Genomic DNA, 20,855 nt, shown 5'->3' with positions numbered 1-20,855 from the left:
ACATGCTAAGCATATGCTCTGCCACTGAGCTACAACCCCAGTCCCTGGTAGAATGTTTTTAATATTTTTATTGGCAATTGTCTTTGAAGATTTGGGGCTAGTTATATGTAATAAATCTCATTTGTACTTGTGTATAAACACTTAGAAGTATATTACATGTACCATAAAGAGACCTTTAGATTTTCCATAGTTATTTGGAGTGATAGAAAAGTTTAACATCAAGAACATGAAGTAGGTTTGAGCAGATGGAGAGTTTTCAAATAGAATTGGTAGGTTTCTGGATTCAAGCTTCTAATCAGGTTTCAGGAAGCATGTACTGAAACAAGCCAGCACACATCCGTTCCTCACCTCCCTTTACTCCAAATTTAGGGGCTCACAGTCTCTACTTAGAATTCTTTCTACTATAAACTTTTTTTTCTGAAAAAAAAAAAATGGCTGGATATTGATGTGGAAAAGCAATTATCTCTCCATTTTTGCATTTGGCTTAATTTTTTTGTGGTGGTTCTTCACCTGGCCTTAACTCCTTTTTTGGGAGGTTCAGAAAAGAAGATAGTAGGGCTGGGGTTATAGCTAAGTGGTGGAGTGCTTGCCTGGCACTTTTAAGGCACTAGGTTGATCCTCAGCACCACATAAAAATACATAAATAAAGGCATTGTGTTCATCTACAACTAAAAAAATTTTTTTAAAAAGTATAGTAGATTGTACAGATAAAATTGGTGAAAACGTACTGAAACTTGGAATTCATATTTTAATAATTTATATAATGATTAATGTTCATTAAAGGGAACTTGAATAAGTCATCTTTCAATTCCCTGAGTGTCCCCCACCCTGACTCCTTTTAAACAGATGTCTAGTTGCCTTCATCTTTATTGTTTAGTTATCCGTGATTTAAAATTATTTTTCATAATTCAGATGTTTCTGATTTTCTTCCTTTGATGCTGGGAAGTTTTCTGGCTCTCTTTCTTACAGTATCAAGGCTATGTTCAAGCAGTAGAAAATTTGCTATAGGTTTTTTTTTTTAAAAAAATATTTTATTAGTTGATGAACCTTTATTTATTTGTTCATATGTAGTGCTGAGAATCGAACCCAGTGCCCCACACATGCTAGGCAAATGCTCTACCACTGAGCCACAACCCCAACCCTATAGGAATTTTTTATACTTAACATATTATAAAACAATGTAAGTGTCGTATGTAATTTACATTTATAATAATTTTTTTTAAAAGAGAGAGTATTTTTTAATATTCTTTAGTTTTCGGCGGACACAACATCTTTGTTTGTATGTGTGCTGAGGATTGAACCTGGGCCACACGCATGCCATGCGAGCGCGCTACTGCTTGAGCCACATCCCCAGCCCAACAATAATTTTATATACGTGTGTGCACTTGCATGCGTGTGTGTGTGTGTTTTGACAGTACTGGGGATTGTACCCAGGGGCTTCTGTATACCAGGCAAGTGTTCTACCACTGAGCTATATTCTTGCCCTTAATAATATATATGTATATTTATACACAAATATACATATACATATATATATACATATACATATATATATATATATATATATATATATATATATATATATATATAGACAATTTGAGACAGGCTCTTGCTAAGTTGCCCAGGCTGGCCTTGAACTTGAATCCTCCTGCCTTAGCCTTGCAAGAAACTGAGATTACAGGCATGTGCCACCATACCCAGCATGAGAATTATATATATTTAACAAGATAGAAAAGTTTTTTTCATTCACAGTAACCTATATAATCTTATATTATGATCAACAACATGAAAATATATAAATATTTTAAGCATACTAAAAAATGTTCTTGGTAAAGCCAATGAGAAATCTTAATAGTCTGTTTATAATAGCATGAAGTATATTTTGGAATGATTTCTACCACAAATTTTTTTTAAAATTTTTTTTTAGTTGCAGATAGACACAATATATTTATTTTATTTATTTATTTTTATGTGGTGCTAAGACTTGAACCCAGTGCCTCATGTGTATGAGGCAGGCACTCTACCCCTGAGCCACAACCCCAGCCCCCACAAATTTTTTTAACTATACTAGTTCTAGATATATTTTTCAAATGAATTAATGTATAAATATTGGATTGACTATAGCCCCTTAACTACATTTCTGGTTACTGTGACCTCATGAAATGACCTTTACATATTTATGAAGAATATATATCCTTTTATTTATTATATAGATACCATCACTAATCTTTACAGAATGTCTCTCTTAGATCTAGGGTTAACAAACGCCAGGCCTAAGACCTCTGGAGGACTGGCTTTTTAAGAATAAATTGTCCTGAGTAGAGAGTTTCCACAGTTTGAAAATTAAATCTAATTACTTACATTATCTTTATAATTTGTACCAACATACATACATATATATGTAAAAATCAGCTGTATTTTTTAATATTCAAAATTTTGTCTCTACTTGCAAACCTCTTACAAGCTAATCATACCATTATATTGTAAGAATTTACAAACATCATATAGTCTAATTTACATTTTTGATCTTGGTCATAGTAAACCTAAACTATTCCAGATACAGCATATTTATCCTATCTTTAGTCCATCAGATTTTTTGATGCAGTTTAGAACATATCTTCTTTTTGCCATCATTGTTTTCATCATTAATATAGCATTAAAAATAGGTTCCATATTTAGTGCAGTAATCTTTAACATCTATGATCTCAATTAATCTGTAACTCTTCAGACTTTAAAAAAAAAAGCAAGCTGTCAATGTTTGAGCAAGAAAGTATTGAACTAGTAAGATGGAAAAGAGAGTAGATTTAGCCAATATATTATAATAGTTGAGCAATTATAAGGCCCTGTTTGACAGGATTGTGTTTTGTAATCATGGCAAATATTTTAACTTGATATAAAATCAATATGTAGTAGATGTTTTTGTTACTATTTAACTGTAGGCTAAGACTTGATATTAGTCTCAGGGTTGATAAATATTCATTATTAAATGTTTAATTGGGTTGTGACTGTCTTTTTATTTGGTAGTTGTTAACTTATATGGAAGGGTATGCATATACTTCATAGAATCATTTTATATTTTTTTTTATACTGAATATTGAAGTTTGACCTGAATCTCATTGTTGGTCTAATCTAGTTGGCAGATTTTAATATTTATCAATGCTATACATGTTTAATATTTATATATACTTATAGGTAAAATTAATAAGTGTTCAGTTAGTATCAGATATGCACCAGGCATTATGCTAAATAAAATGCTGTTTATACTCTTAAAAAGTAGCTCTGTAAAGACAAGGATTTTACCTCTTTTGTTTACCTGTATATCCCAGAACAGTACCTTGTGTGGTAATTATATGTAGAGTATATGAAATTTTACTTTTGAAGTAAAGGAATGTTGTAACCTTCATTTGTGGAACTAGTATTGACACTGCGCCATACAGTATCTCATTTAATCTTTGTGATATCTCTGTGGTAGATTCTAAAATTATTTCCATTTTATATATATTTGAGGTATAGAGAAGTGCTACTGAGGTCACAGACTAATACATGGTAGAGTTGAGATCTGAACTTCTTTCTGTGCTTCCAAAGTAATTGCTTTAAACTTGATCATTTTGATTAAAATTCTTTAGATGTAAGTTCTAGAAATGAACTTGATTAAACAAAAAGGGAGACTTTATTTATAAGGATACAGGGGTATCTTATGAAAGCCAAGAGTTACATATCTGAGCCCAAGATGGGGCCAGAATTAGAAACCAAATTGTATAAAAGCCCAGGGCTATCTCTCTCTGTAGTTTTCTTAATCCTTCCTCTTCTCTCCTTGGTGATCTTGTGCTAGCTCCTCAAGTAGACTCAGAGATGTCACCAACAGGTTTTTTTCTGAATCCCTGTTCTACATTGGTAAGACTGGCCAAGGTTGTGTCAGATTCACTCCTTCCTCAGTGAATTCCAAAGTGTGACAATGACTGCAAACAAATCACTTCTGAGGGTCTGTGGATAGCTCTTGAGCCGTCACTGTAATACCCAGTGACATTCTATTTAGTCAAATTGAGTGTTGTAAAAATTCTTTGCCTGTGACAAGTAATAAATATATTTTTACATCACAGCTCAGTGTTTCTAAGATTGAAACCAACCCCATAACAATATTTAGTCTTAGGTTATATAAGACAGTCTCATATTTTCTCATTCTTTCATCTATTAAGTTGAAATAATGGGTAGTGACCTACAAATGGAAAAGTACTGCTCCATTCTACCCCAGAGGGGCCTAGCTGAAAAAGTGCCCTTTGTTATCCAGTCTGTAGCATTACCTTATGAAGCCGTCTGTAGAAAATGCCTTTGATCATATAAGTAACTGAATCTCCAGATTGACCTACTTTGAATTAAGCTGTGTTCTGTGGAAAGAATTTACTAGTAGCATTTTTCAGAGTGAATTAATACTCAGATTTATATACAGATGACAGATTATAAAAAAACAGTAACAATCTTAGTGTTCAGATCATGTCCCAGTTTTTTTCCTGCTTACCTTCTTCAGAAGCTTACTTGGAATTCATAACAACATTTCTTTCCTAAGAACTCTGTATCTTTAAAGCATCTTTTGGTGTTTACTTTTAATAATTTAGAAAAAATGATATGAGAATCTCAAGTTCTTATTTTTATTTAGAGAAAATTGAGTTCAGAGAACTAAAACAAAACACCAAACCAACCCTCAGTAGGCCTTAACTTTAGATTTTATTTCTGAAAGCTAGTAATAATTAATGTAACAATTATTTGATCATTTCAATCATAAAGTTACATCAAGAACCTGAAAGTAAAGTGAATTGAGCCAGTGAAAATAAAAATCAAATAAAATCAGTTACACTCATCTCTATTTACAGAAGAAATGACTCTCTCATAGAGTGAGAAAGGAGGGCCAAGTCCAAACTCCCACTGGGAAGTAGGATTGGAAAGGGTAAACACTCATAATTCAGCAAAGTATTATATTTATACTATAAGTAGTTTACATTTATACTTTCCTCCTTTCCAAAAAGAGAGAAAAAATAGGGATTTTTATATTCAGACTTGCAAAGTCTCTATCCCAGCTTCTATCAGTTCTATTTTATCATAAACAAATGACAGATGAATGAATAAAGAAAATGTGGTACATATACACAATGGAGTATTACTCAGCCATTAAGAAGAATGGCTTTGTGACATTTACCAGTAAGTGGATGGATACGGAGACTATTGTGCTAAGTGACATAAGCCAATCCCCCCCCCAAAAAAAAACCCCAAAACAAAGGTTGAGTGTTTTAGCTGGTATATAGAAGCTAACCTACAGTGTGGGGGGGGTGTGGGAATAGAAAAAAGTTAAGTAGATAAGACAAAGGGGAATGAGGGGAAGGGAGGGAGGATAGGAAAAGGAAAGACAGTGGAATGAAACTGGTATAACTTTCCTATTCACGTATAGGAATATACCACAGTGAGTCTCACCATCATGTATATTTACAAGAATGGGATCCTAATTAGAATAAGATATTCCATGCTTATATAATTATATCAAGATGAATTCTGCTGTTATATATTATAACTAAAAAGGACCAATAAAAAAAGAAACAGTTTGTTTTTAATCACCAAATCAACAAGGGGAAAATAACCTTATACTGAGATATAGATGTGGGGTTTTCCTGCTGCATTTCTACTCCCATGGACAGCCTTGTCTTAGTAAGATTTTTGGGTTCTTTTGTCTCCAAATCAATGATAATTTGAATGTTAAGGATCTACCATAACAGAATCTTTAGTCTTTTCTGATATTTGGAATCGAAGCCATGGTACTGAAGTTCTTATACAGCTATATATATAAGAGAGAAGATGGATCCGTTTCCTCTCTTTTGCTTGATTGGAGATGGTAGGAAAGACTGAAGGACACTGCATATCTTCTCCTACATTACTTGGTTGTCTTTTAAAGTATAGAAACTTGACTGTGTTCCAGCTCCTTTATCAAGACATTCCCACTTGTCCCATGTTTACTGCCTACACTTGTTATGTTTGTGTCCAGACCTTTTGTTTTTTTTTTTTATCCTGTTGAAGATGTCTTAGAAGTGTGAAGGGCTCCTTCTTATACAGTTGGTGCTGCTCTCATGGGTTACATTTGCTCTTTTGTCATATTGGGCCTAATTTGGGTATAGTCATAACCTTCCTCCCGTATTCCTTTGTCTAAGGGAGAACATTTTTCTCTTGAGGAAGAAGATCTTTCTCCCTCTTTTTTCCCCCACCTGTGTTACTGAGGATTGATCCCAGGGGTACTTTACCATTTAAACATCCCCAACTTTTTATTGATTTTTTTTTTTTTTTTTTGAGACAGGGTCTCACTGTGATGCTGAGACTGACATTGAACTCCTGTTCTTCCTGCCTCAGTTTCCTGAGTCTCTGGAATTAAGTGTGTGCCACCACACGTGGCAGATGTATGCCTTTTAAATCTGAAGGGCTTAACTAAGTTATCTCAGTTTTGGTTCTGCTGGAGGGGGATATATATATATGTGCGTGTATATATGTATATGTATATAGGTTGTATATAGTGTGTGTGTGTGTGTGTGTATTGTTGTAATTTAATAACTTTGCTAGTCCTGGTGAGACAGGAACAAAGAAAATGACATCAGAGGGTGAGTCTTCTCTTACCTCTAGTACCTGTTAATTTAATTCTGAGAAAATCGGCTCTTTGTATGACCTTATTTATGTTGATAGATAGCAGGATATAATCTTTTTTTTTTTTTTAATTTTTTATTGATTATTTAAAGCATTACATAGCTCATGATATATCATCTTTCATACATTAGACTCAAATTGTGTTTTGAACTCCCATTTTCACCCCAAATATAGATTGCAGAATCACATCTGTTACATATTCACATTTTTACATAATGCCATATTAGTGTCTGTTGTATTCTGCTACCTTTAGCAGGATATAATCTTCCCTTATCTTGAAAAGTTTTCAGGAGAAATGCTTGTTAGTACATTCATAAATGAAAATGAATCATGATATCATTTTACCTAGGAAAAGGGAAAAAATTTCCTTTGCATACTTTTTTCCTCATTGGACCTTCCTTTCAAACTCCAACTGTAAGCAGCTCATCTGTGTATAATAACTGGGGCTTTTATAATTTTATTCTTGAATCTCCATTTAAGTTTTCTGTGGGAACATGCAAGCAGAATGCCAAAGTGATTTACAGACCAACTTTTGGGGAATGCTGCATTCTAAAAAAGCAAGATATTTGTTTTCTCTTTGAAACTAGTAAGACTGAAATGTATATTTGCAATGACCATCATTTGGATGTTTTTTTTTTTTTTTTTTTTGTGGGGGGTACCAGGGATTGAACCCAGGGACACTTAACCACTAACCCACATCCCCATTGTTTTTTATTTTTTGAGACAGGTCCTTGCTGAGTTGCTTAGAGCCTTGCTAGGAGGTGGCTTTGAATTTGCCATCCCCCCATCCAGGCTTCTGGAATCATTTGTATTACAGGCATGCGCCACCATGCCTGCCTCCAATTACTAATTTTAAATGGAAAATAAATATTGTTAAAGTACTAAGATTTTTTGCTTAACAATACATAGATACCATAAATAGTATTCAAAAGGGGTATGAATGTATTCTGGCACAGCTCTTGAAATAATAATATTGCCCTTTTTTTAAGATTTTTTTTTTTTAAAGAGAGGAGAGGGAGAGAGAGAGAGAGAGAATTTATTTATTTATTTATTTATTTATTTTAGTTCTCGGCGGACACAACATCTTTGTATGTGGTGCTGAGGATCGAACCCGGGCCAGCACGCATGCCAGGCGAGCGCGCTACCGCTTGAGCCACATCCCCAGCCCCCAGATTTTTTTTTTAAACATTATTTATTTTTATGTGGTGCTGAGGATTGAACCCAATGCATTACCCATGCTAGACGTGCGCTCCACCACTGAACCACAACCCCTGTCCCCGTTATTGCCTTTTTGATGCCAGTGGAAACCTTATTATCTACTTTATACCTTTTGCTTATAGTTGAATACTTATTAAATTCTTCTCCTGCTAGAGTTTGTCAGTGAAATTTATACTTGTTATAAATTTGTTGGTCACTCTTTTCTTTTTTTTTTAGGCAGAAGAGTAATAATTATGGACTCTAAATTTATTTCAGCTTATTTCTTTGTTTATATATATATATATATATATATATATATATATATATATATATATATATTAATAACTTTATTTTATTTTTATGTGGTGCTGAGGGTTGAACCCAGGACCTCGCATGTGCAAGGCGAGCACTCCACTGCTGAGCCACAACTCCAGCCCCTGAACTTCTCATTGTTTTTCTCTTGACAGTTACTTGAGTTAATTTGTCTATTTCTAATTAAAGTTTTTCTTTAATAACAGATTTATATCTAAAACTGGAAGATGTGACCCATAAATTTAATAAGCCCTGTATAATGGATGTAAAGATCGGGCGAAAAAGCTATGATCCTTTTGCCTCATCTGAGAAGATTCAGCAACAGGTCAGCAAGTACCCATTAATGGAAGAGATTGGGTTCTTGGTGCTTGGCATGAGGGTAAGAGTTATTATTGGCATAACTATATACATTTTTCTTTCTATGTTTTTCCCTTGAAAAACTATGAATATCATTATAATACTAATATATCAGAAGATAATGTTTTGAAATTAGATTATCTATAACTCCCCAATGTATGAATTATATACCTTAGGTAATGAAGGTAGGGATTTTTATCTCTTGTTCACTGATATATGGTTATTGTCTCTGGTCCTGGTACATAGTAGGTGATTAAATAAATAGAAAACTGAACCTCAGCATTATAACTTTGGTAATTTTGTTTTAAAGAAGCTTTAAGTTTAGTTGCAAAATAAACATTAAAAGTAAATGTGATATTTTGTATGATTTCCCGGAGAATTGTGCTATTTATATATTCAGTAATTTTACTATATTTTTAAAATGGAAAATAAATTAAAATATAGGTTGCTTCAACCTTTGTGGTTTAAAATAGTTGTTTTATTTCCTAACAATTCTGTTGATTGGCATTTTTAGTTTTTGATTTTTAACTGATACAAAATAGTTTTACATATATGGCATACCATGTAATGTTTTGATACGTGTTTAATATTCATATCAGGGTAAACATATCTATCACCTCAAATATTTACCTTTTCTTTGTGGTGAAAATATTCCCAATTCTTTTTTCTAGTTTTAAAAAAATATACAGTACATTTTTATTATCTATGTGTTCCTTACTATATATTAGAATGCCAAAACTTCTTTTCTCTTTCGACCTTTGGATTTGCAGTTCAAGTTGTGCTTAGGGAGACAGTTCTTTCATTGGTTTCACCCACAGCTCCTTATGTGGTTGCTGGTGTCAGATAACTTAACTGGGACTTGCTGGTTTAAAATGACCTTGCTCTTGGTCTACAAGTTGGTACTGATTGTTGACTGGCTTTTATATGTGATGTCATCTGTCAGAAGGCTAGCTTAAGCTTTTTCATGTCACAGTACCACATTCCAAGAGGCACACACCAGCAGGAACTGCAAGTGTTGTTCAACTGATAGGGTTGGGAAATAGATTCTACTTCTGATGGTGGGAAAAACCAAGTCACGAGTTGAATTACAGAGTGCAGGAGGATGAGAGAGAATTGTTCAGGATGTTGTGCAGACAGTACCATGCAGTTGGGAAATAATATGGAATAAAATTCTCTAAACAAATGGTATGTCTTCTAGGTGTGTGGAGATAAAATTTGTGGATAATGTCAAATGATTGCTTACTTATATAAACATAATGAAATCATCGTGTAAGATAATATGTGAGTCTTTTGCATTTTAAATAGGAGAGCTAATAAGAGACATTATAGGTAATTGTTAGTGTGGTAGTAATAACTGCACAATCGAATTTGATATGATTGTAAACAAAACAAGAAAAATCACCCAAACATTTATTTCATTTTAGATAACAATAAATTGTGGGTATACAGAAAATTAATGGAATAATATTAAAACAAGAAATAGATATCCCATAGCAATCTGACTGGACAGCTATTTAAACCTCCACTCTTTTCAAATTTCTTACCCTCCCATTTTCTCACTTAGTGGATGACTTTTGTCTTTCACTTTAGAAAAAATAAAAACCATCAGATAGGATTTACCTTAATTTCCTGCTAACAAATATTTATACTTTACCTACAATTGCTCTTTTCCTTGTGTTCCTTCCTGTTGAATTGGAAAATTTTTAATCCTTTTGTCTAAAGGCATCCCTTCTTTATATCCTCTAGGTCTCACTCTCTCCCACTATCTCAAGAGCCTTATATTTCTGTCCATAGTTTCCTCAGCGTTTTTAACATGAATGAGTGCTAGAGTTTGCAAGTAGAGATAATTTGACTTCACAATCTATTAAGATGATCGTGTGATTTTTGTCTTTAATTCTACTTATGTGATGAGTTATATCTATTTTTTATAAATTTTATTTATTTATTTAGTTGTAGATGGACAAGAATGAAAACAGTCCTAAAATGTATATGGACTAATAAAAGACCCAGTATAGCCATAACAATTCTGAGCACTATGAATAAGCTTGCAGGTATCAACAATATCTGACCTCAAATTATACTATAGAGTTATAACAAAAACAGCATGGTGTTTTCATAAAAAGAGATATGAAGATCAGTGGAATAGAATAGAAGACACAAGCAAACCCACACAGGTACAGTCATCTCATCCTTGACAAAGGAGCTAAAAAACAATGTTGGAGGAAAGAGACAGCCTTTTTAAACAAATGGTGCTGAGAAAACTGGATATCCATATACAGAAGAGTGAAAGGTGACCCCTATCTATCTCCTTGCACAAAAGTCAACTCAGAATGGATCAAAGCCCTTAGAACTACAACAGAAGCTTTGCAACTGATATAAGAAAACATTGGGTCAACACTCCAACATATAGGCTTAGGCAGTGACTTCCTTAGTAAAAGTTCTAAAGCTCGAGTAATAAAACCAAGAATCATAAGTGGAGTGGATCAAATTAAAAAGCTTCTGAATAGCAAAGGAAATAAGTATAAAGAGAGCTGGGCGTAGCAAAAAAATGCCTATGATCCCAATGACTTGAGAGGCTGAGGCAAGAGGATCACAAGTTGGAGGCCAACCTCAACAACTTGGTGGGACCCTGTCTTAAAAAATAAAAAGGACTCAGGTTGTATATAGCTCAGTGGGGTAAAGTGCCCCTGGGTTCAATCCCCAATACCAAAAAAAAAAAAAAAAGTGAAAAGAGATCCTTCCTTTTCACATGGGAGAAAATCTTTGCCAGCTACTTTTTCAATATTTAAAGAACTTAAAAGTCTCAGTCAATAAATAGGTAAATGAACTAAACAGACATTTCTCAAAAGAAGAAATAAAAATGAATAAGAAATACTTGAAAAAAATGTTCCAAATCCTCAACAATCAGGAAAATGCAAATCAAAACTACACTGAGATTTCATCTCACCATTTAGAATGGTAAACATCAAGGATATAAATAAATGCTGGTGAGGATATGGGGAAAAAGGAACACTTAAACATTGTGTGACTGCAGATTAGTATCACCACTATGGAAATCAGTATGGGTGTTCTTCAAAAGACTGGAGTGGAACCACCATATACCCAGTTATTCTACTTTTTGGAATCTATCCCAGAGCTGAAATCAGCATACTGTATTACTGTTTATATTCCAGTGTTTATAGCAGCACAATTCAATTCACAATTGCCAGATGAATAATGTGTGTGTGTGCACGTGTGTACACACACACACACACAATATGTATATATGTGTGTATGTGTGTATATAGAGTGTGTGTGTGTTTATATATAAATTGGAGTTCTACTCCACCATGAAGAAGAATAAAATTATGTCATTTGCTGGACATCATGCCAAATGACATAAGCCAGACACAGAAAGTTGTGGGTCAAATCTTGTGTGGAAGCTAGAGAGAAATAAGGAATTTAAAAAGGGGATCTCATGAAAACAGAAGTGAGAACCGTAGAGTAGAAGAGGTTGCAGGGAGTAGGAGAGTGTAGGAACAGCAGAATGAAATTGACTGGATTATCCTGTGTAAATGTGTGCATATATTACATTGAATTCTGCTTTTATGTGTAATTATGATATACCAAGTTTTTAAAAAGTTAATGAGTAGAGGGAAGACCAATTAAGTAAAGGGAAGGGGATTGGGGGAGAGAGGAGGGGAAGAAAAAGGGAAATACTAGGGAATGAAAAAGAACAAATTATGTTACATACACGTGAGAATATGTCACAGTTAACCCCCACTGTTATGCGTAACTATAACATGCTAATAAAAACAGTAAAAAGGATATTAAACTATTGATCTTCTCTTGCCTTCTTATATCTTCAACTTCTGCCTATCCACTGTCTGGTTTTGGTTTAAATATGTTCAAATCACTCAATTCTTTAAAAAACAGAACATCAAAATCACTCCTGTTGTAGATTTAACTTGTCTCCTTTTCAGAACCAAACTAGTTACTTCAATTTCTTTACTTCCCACTCAGAATCTAGCTCATTATAATCTGGCTTCTGCCCATCATGTTACCAGATTGCTCTTCACTAAAGTCCCTAATAACACCCCCATGTCACTAAATTTAAGTAGCATTTTTCATTATTCATTTTACTTTACTTTGAAAAGCAGCCTTCAATATTGGCCAAGTTCTCCTTGAGACATTTTTCTTTGTGTTGGTGACATCCCACCTCCAGTCTAAGACCACTTTGCAATCTCCTTTACTAGCTCATTTCTTTCTGTGTATTCTTTAAAAGTTGTGGTAATTTCTTGTTTCCATTTTAATACTCCGTCTCTTTTTTTGTACAGTGCTTTCTGTTCTTTTTGGTTACGTTTTGGTTTCACAGATAACTCCCAAATGTGCATATATCTTCAACCTCCACTTTGTCTTATATCTTGTAATTTGTGTGTGTAACAGCCTACCAGACATTTACTTAAACGTCTCAAACCCAATCTGACTGACACATTTATCCCTCTCTCAAATGATCATAACAGTAACACCAAATCTCTCTTATTCCCTATTTAGTGAATGACCTGCCATACATTCAGCCTTACAAAGTAGAAACCTGGTAGTCACTGTCATCCCTCAGAGCCATCTCTTGATTCCCAAACATCTCTTGAGTCTCATTTTCACTGTTGTCCCCCTCTGAACTTTGGTCTCTCAAATTCAGTTTTGCTCTTTTCTAATTTGCTCTCTAAACATTGTAAAATATATGTCTAATCACAACATTCTCTTGCTTAAAAACTCTTTATTGGGTTTCCATTACCTTTAGTGTACGCTTACAGGATAAATAAGTAAGCATTGCGTAATTTAGCTTTGCTAGGATGTATTGCTTCCCTAGATAAATAAAGGTTTGTTTGCATTTCCTTATTTTTTAAAAAATTTTATTTGTGGTGCTGGGGATTGAACCCAGGTCCTTGAATTTGCTGAGCTTCATTCTCAGCCCCCTGTTTGTATTTATTTAAAAGTAGCTTTATTGAGACTTATATATCTTTGAATTCATTCAGCTAAAGTCCAGTTGGGGGTATAGCTCATTGGTAGAACATTTGTCTAGAATGGACAAGGCCCTGATTGGATTCCCAGCACCACAAAAGTAAAAATAAATAAACAAAGCTGTCCTCTGGTATCTGGGAGTTCTGCACTCATGAGTTCAGTCAACTGTAGATCAAAAATTTAAAAAAAAAAAATCACATTTGTACTACCATACAGACTTTTTTCTTATTCTGTAAGCATTACTATATAAAACATTTACGTTGTTTTAGGTAATATAAGTTATCTAGTGATGGTTTAAAGGATACAGATGGATGTATTCGTAGCTTAAATGCAAATTCTGTGCCATTTGTGTAAGGAATTTTGGATTTTGTTATCTGCAAGGGGTCCTGGAACCAATCCTCTGTGGATATTGAAGGAGAAGTGTATACATTTAATTGATTTTCATCTATTTATGTAGTTGGACAATCATCACCACATTTACTTTTTTAAATCACTCTTCAAAAACACTTTATACTCATTAGCAATCACTCCCCATATCTTTCCAACCCCTCTATTGGTATATGACAACTTATCTATTTTCTGCCTCTGTAGATTTGCCTCTTCTGGACATTTCATATAATTAAAATAATGTGGTCTTATGACTGTCTTCTTTTAATATTTTAATATATTAATATTTTCTTTTAATATTTTCAAGGTTCATCCATGTTGTAGCATATATTAGTACTTTAATTGCTGAATAACATTCTACTATATGGATAATACACATTTTATTTTTCTACTTGTTTATTGGGGGACTTTGGGTTATTTCCTTTTTAATGAATATTTCTATAAATGTTTCTGTTTACGAGTTTTATTTCTTTTGGGTAGATTTCTTAAAATGTGAAATTTGTAGCTACTATGGTTAAGTTTATGTTTAGCTTTTTAAGAAGCTGCTAAAGTAGTTGTACCATTTTACATTCCTACCAAAAGTATTATTTTCTCATATCCTTGACCCATGTTACTTTTTTTATTCTTTTTTTGGGGGGAGGAGGGGATCCACCTGGTAAATGTCTCGTAGTGTCTTATGGTTTTGATTTGCTTTTCCCTAATAGTTAATGTAGTTGAGCATCTTTTCTTTAACTTATTGACCTTTATCTATCTATCTACAAAGAAATGTCTGTTCAGATTCTTTGTCCACTTCCAATTGGCTTGATTTTTATTACTGAGTTGTATACAGATCCCTTATGATCTAATCAACACTTGATTTCATAACTATTTTTTCCCATTCTGTGGGTATCTTTTCACTTACTTGATGGTGTCCATTGAAGCACAAAAGTATTTAGTTGTGAAGTCCATTCTATTGATTTATCTATTTTCCTTTTTTAAAAAAAACCTTGTGCTTTTGGGATCATGTGTAAGAAACCATTGCTTATCCCAAAGTCATCAAAATCTAATTGACAGATTTAAACACTTTAACTTTAAAAAAATAATTTCTTTAGTGGGTGGTAAGTTCATTGAGCTTTTAAAAATTACAGTGGTTTTTAGACTGGTAATGACGACAGACTGGGATAATTTTGAAATTAATGTTCCCAATTTTAAAAATTGCCCTCCAGGATTGTTATGCCTTTAAATAAATTCTTGGTATTATCAAATAGACCGTTAAGTTTACCCAGTATATTGGTTTTTAAAAAAATTTTTGTTATGTTTCCTGTTATAATGAAGAGGTGTGGTAGGTAGAATAATTTTCTTATTTTCTGTGAAAATTTAGGAATTTTTTATTTTTAAATGTCTTTAAGCAATTATACTGTTTCCTTGATTTCAAGATCATATAGACTAATAAGACTAATCATTGACTTAACAAAGTTTATTGACATATATGTTATAAAAGAGTAGAGCTGGGCATGGTGGCATACACCTGTAATTCCAGCAGCAATTCAGGAGGCTGAGGCAGAAGAATTGCAAGTTGGAGAGCAGCATCAGCAACTTCGTGAGACCCTGTCTCAAAATAAAAAAGCAAAAGGGCTGAGGGGCTGGGATTGTAGCTCAGTGGTAGAGCACTCGTCTCACATGTATGAGGTTCTGGGTTCTTTCCTCAGCACCACATAAAAATAAATAAACAAAGATATTGTGTCCATCTACGATGAAGAATATTAAAAAAAAAAAGGGCTGAGGATGTAGCTCAGTGTTGAAGTGCCTCTGGATTCAATCCCTAGTACCTAAAAAAATAAATGAGATTGAAACAAAATAGGGCCTATAAAGCAAAGGAGTCAAAAAAAAAAATGGGGAATAGAGTGATTTTGGAAAAGGTGGAGTTTTTTTAAACTGGCAACAAGGTAATAGTAGTTGGGAAAACCAAGAAAGAGCAGAACGTATTTGTGAAACAATTAAGAGTTTATGTAAGGTGACTGGAGTATACCATATATGGGTAGGTGGGATGTATATTATTTTGAAAGTATCAGACTTAAAGAACCAATTTAGAAAACTGAAAAATAATAACTGACTTAAGAGAAGTGACTTGCTTTGAAATGTAGTATTTTTAAATAGTGATAGTGTCCATATGGGCTAACAGTTGTACACATGGTTATTTAATTTTCTGTATTGTCTGAAAACATTCGGTGTGTAACTGTAGTGATTTATTACATTTATACACCAAAATTAATTAAAATATAATTTGTAAAATTCACCTGAAAAATTTTTAAAGGCATATATTTTGCAAAATTTACCTGAAACATTTTAAATACATATATTTTAAGATTGTAGATGATTTTGTTTTTAGTGGTTCCAGTATTTTTAAAAAATCTATATTTTTTAAACATAAATCTAAAAGAGACACAGTACCTTTTATTTTATTTATTTTTATGTGGTGCTGAGGATTGAACCCATTACCTCATATATATGAGGCAAATGTCGTACCAGTGAGCCGTAACCCCAGTCCAGTGTTCCAGTATATTTTTGGCAGCAACTTAATTTTTTTTTCCCCCTTTGGTACTAGGGATTGAACCCTGGGGCGCTTAACCACTGAGCAACATCCTCAGCCCTTTTTAAAAATATTTTATATCAAGACAGGGTCTCACTGAGTTACTTAGGGACTCAGCAGCTTGGTGAAGCTGGCCTTGAATTTGAGATCTTCCTGCCTCAGCCTCCCGAGCCACTTGAATTATAGGCATAAACCATCGTGCCTGGCTTAAACTTAAATTTTTGATAAAGAAATACTTGCCCTTTGGAGAGGTTACCTTACCTAATTACTGATTCCTGATTACTTGGAGAAAAAAGCCAGCCTCAACCTCAGCAACTTGAAAGTTATACTCGCACCCTAAAAACACACACATGTGTAGCAACAAACAAAGGAATTTTTAAAAAATGTCTAAGGCGATATGCTAAGGCGAATAGAATGCTGAGCAAAAGCAAGCTTGATCTTTATTGACCACACTGTCTAAAAATCAGATTTTTTATATATTTCTGTTTTTCTATAACATGGGATTTAAATTTCTCTTTTCCATCAATAGATTTAATGTGAAATGTATTTAGATGTTTGAATTTTTTGCACCTGACATCAATTCATGTAGAAAGGGCAGATTATATGGTGAAATACCAACCAAGAAGAGCAGTAGCTTGCTCAGCATTCTATTCTCCTTATCCTATCTCCTTAGACGTTTTTAAAAATATCTTTGTTTGTTGCTACACATGTGTTTTCAGGGTGGGAGTATAACTTTTGAGTTGTTGAGGTTGAGGCTGGCTTTGAATTTGTGATCCTCCTGCCTCAGCATCTGGAGCCCTTGGGATTGCAGGCAGCTGCATAGCACCCAGTGGGAGTATCTTTTGATTTACAAATATCTTTGCTACTGGCCAAAAGTTGACAGTAAGTAGAGACTGGAGAAACTCTCAGATCTCTTTCCATTCCAGTTTTAGTGAAGTAGAAATAAACATAGGAACAGAGAAAGTCAATAAAGGAGTTCCATTGAAACTATTTAGCTTTTAGTCTGTAGGTGAAATTTAGGTATTCATATGTGAGGTTTAATTTGGCTCAGAAAATATGCTCCTGAATAATAGAATAGTGACGACTGTGCTTTTAGAATCTTGCACATGTGTGTGTGTGTGTGTGTGTGTGTGTGTGTGTACACGTAGCTAGAGATTGAACCCAGGGCCTCACACATGCTAGGTAAGACTGAGCTATGTCCCCAACCCTGTTCTAAATTTTGTTTTTGAGATAGGGTCTCAGTCAGTTGCCCAGGCTTGCCACGAACTTGCCATCTTTTTGTGTTGCCTTCAGAGTAGCTGGCATCACAGGCAAGCGTCACCACACCCAGCCTTAGAATCTTAAGGTTATTTGTTTATTCATTGGTTCTAGTGATTGAACTCAGGGTCTCACTCATGTTAAACATGTGCTCTACCACTGAGCTATGTCCCTAGCCCTAAACCCTTTTGAAACATGTAAAATAGATGTTTTATATATATATTATGATTTTTTTAAAAAAAGTTTTAGTTGTGTCTAACAGTTCTTTTAAAAAATAATTTGTCCTGTAATCGAATGTAATCTTTGGTGGTTTTTTGCCATTTATAGTACCATTTTGTTCAAAAGAAATTGTCTTTCTTTGGCTGGGGGTGTAGCTCAGTGTTCTAGCTCTTGCCTGGCACAGTTGAGGACCTGGGTTCCAGCTCTAGCACTTACTGCCTTAAATAGGCCTATATGTGAGAAAGAATGTGGTCTGAATGTTTTCAATGTGGTGAAACATTTTAAATGGTAATTAGCCATATCAGACTGGAAGTTAAAATGTATCAATTTCCAAATATATTATTTTTTGTTTGTTTAAAATATTTATTTCTTTTAATTGTACACAATAACTTTGTTTTCATTTATTTAGTTTTTATGTGGTGCCAAGGATCCAACCCAGGGCCTTGCACACGCTAGGCGAGTGTTCTACAACTGAGCCACAATCCAGTCCCTAAATATATTCTTAATGCTTCTTAAAAATAATTTTTGAGAAGATGCATACTTTTATGGTTTAGATTCCAAAAACTATAGAAACATATAGTGAGTAGTTCACCTCCACACAGGATATCTTATAGTTTTTTTTATCTGCAGTGTATCCTTGTGGAGATACTTTAAACTTATACAAATATGGCATCTGTGTGTTCTATTATCACAAAATCTACTTTGAATACTATTTTGTGTTTTGCTCTTTCCCCCCACTTAACATATACCAGAGATCTTTCTATTGTGGCACAGTATTGTTATACCACAATTTAATCAGTTCCCTTTGATGGATTTCTAGTTCTAGTCTTTTGCCGTTATAAGTAACGTTACAGTGAATGACCATAGACTACCTCATTTTATCAGTGTGCTAGCATATCCTTGGGATAAATCCTTAGAGGGAAATTGCTGGGCTCATATACATTTATAATTTTGACTGGTATTGGCAATTTGTCTGACATGGAGCATGTCTTTCAACCGGGACAATTTTGCTGCCCTGGGAGACATTTGGCAATGTCCAGAAGAGACTTTTTCAGTTGCCACATTTAGAGGGAAGGGCTGTATTCCTGGTAAGTTTGAGAGCTGTTTGATTTCTGTGAACTCTTCAAATCCTTTGTTTTTCCTTAAGTGTAAACATTTCTTATATTCATCATATAATAAATCTCAGCTAGTTTTTCAACTTGTATTTTGATTTCTTAGTTTTGGTTGCAAAAGCCTTCTCTAATTATGTTATTCAGGGATTCTTTCTTCCATGTTTGTTTGGTTTTTTAGAAGAGGACTTTTATCATTTCATTTTGTGCATTTTGGTCTTTGATATATTTGGAATTTACTTTGGTGTACAGCATAAGGTATCATTGTTTGATAAATAATCCATCCTTTCTCACTGGTTTAAAATCCTATTATCACATAACTAAATTCTCTTATGTGTTTGATTCTAAAATATTTTTAATATCTGGTAGGAGGGAAGGTTAGTCCTATTTTGTGTTTTCCTGGCTCTCCTTTTTTTTTCTAAATGAAATGTTTTTTGGAAGAAAGGGCAATCCTTTTTTTGAGTTGGGGCCTCATTATATTGTCCAAACTAGCACCTAAAATTCCTAAACTCAAGCTATTCTACTGCTTCAGTCTCTTGGTTGGGACTATGGGGGTATGCCACACCTGTTCTATGTGAACTTTAGAATTAACGTGGTTAGTTGTAAATTATCTGAATAGAATTTATATCTTTTATGAAGTGGAATTGTCTTTTTGGAGAACATTCATGGGTGTTTGTTTTAGGAATGTTCTAAAGATGTCTTCATGTAGATTTTATACTTAGTTTATATGTCTTAATCTTTTGGTTTCATTTGTAAATGGGATCTTTTTTTCCATTTTCTGACTGGTTTTATGATTATAAAAGATTGTTTTCTGTTTACTAATTTGTACTTAATCACCATTTCAGATTTTTATTGTTTATATTAATTTTTCAGTCGATTTCTAGTTTACAGCAATTACCTATGAAGAGTAATAATTCTATACTGTCCTTTTTATATGATTAAACCTCTACTTTTTGGTCTTATCTATTTGCATCTGCTACTAACTCCAGAACAATATTAGATGATAATAATGACAAAAGGTATTGTGATAGAATACTTTTTGTGGAAGCTTTTTATATTTTAAAAGAAATACTTCCTTATTTTTCCTTTAAACCTGATGCTAACTTTTGGTAGATTGAGATAGATAAGGTTATCTACAGTGGATATTATATTTGTTAAATACCTTTTCCGCATCTGTTGATATGAGTACATGATTTTTTTTTTCTTTTCAAACTATTAGAATGAATGATATAGGTTGATTTCATTTTTAACTCACCTTTAACTCATATTGCTGGGTTAACCTCATGTGGTCAAAGAGTATTCTTTTTTTAGTGTTCACTGTTTTTCTTTCCTCTTTTTGATAGGTTTATCATGTTCATTCTGATAGCTATGAGACACAAAATCAGCACTATGGAAGAAGCTTAACAAAAGAAACTATAAAGGATGGTAAGTATTTAAAAAAGAAAATTTTTTTATAGTATCATTAACACTAATTCTGAAGTCATTTCAGTTTTGGTTTTTACTTCAAAATAATAATCAAATTCATAATAATTTTTTTAAATGAAGCAGATTCACAGAATTGGATTAATCAGAACCCCTGGTTCATAATGCATCCAAATCATGGGACCACAGATGGCACTTTTTTAACATTTTCATTCATATCTTACTAATAAGTGTGTTAATTTTTCATTATTGTGACAAAAATCCCTGGGACAGTCAACTTAAGGAGAAAATGGGTATTTTGGCTCACAGTTTCAGTGTATGATCATTTGACCTTATTGCTTTGGACTTAG

General features: G+C 33.5%; 1 protein-coding gene across 2 annotated transcripts in view; it reads left to right on the top strand.

The window, feature by feature from the left end:
* Nucleotides 1–20,855, top strand: part of IPMK (inositol polyphosphate multikinase) — a 59,151-nt gene that overhangs the window by 31,474 nt on the left and 6,822 nt on the right. For both annotated transcript variants that reach the window (XM_081266901.1, XM_081266900.1), the window contains exons 4-5: nt 8,391–8,563; nt 20,427–20,508. In XM_081266901.1, the coding sequence (XP_081123027.1) occupies nt 8,391–8,563; nt 20,427–20,508 (255 nt within the window). The remainder of the gene's footprint in view (nt 1–8,390; nt 8,564–20,426; nt 20,509–20,855) is intronic.

The sequence above is a fragment of the Spermophilus citellus genome (assembly GCF_964194105.1).
Source record: "Spermophilus citellus genome assembly, chromosome: 15".
NCBI classification, from domain to species: domain Eukaryota; kingdom Metazoa; phylum Chordata; class Mammalia; order Rodentia; family Sciuridae; genus Spermophilus; species Spermophilus citellus.
This window is presented reverse-complemented; position numbering and strand designations above follow the sequence as displayed.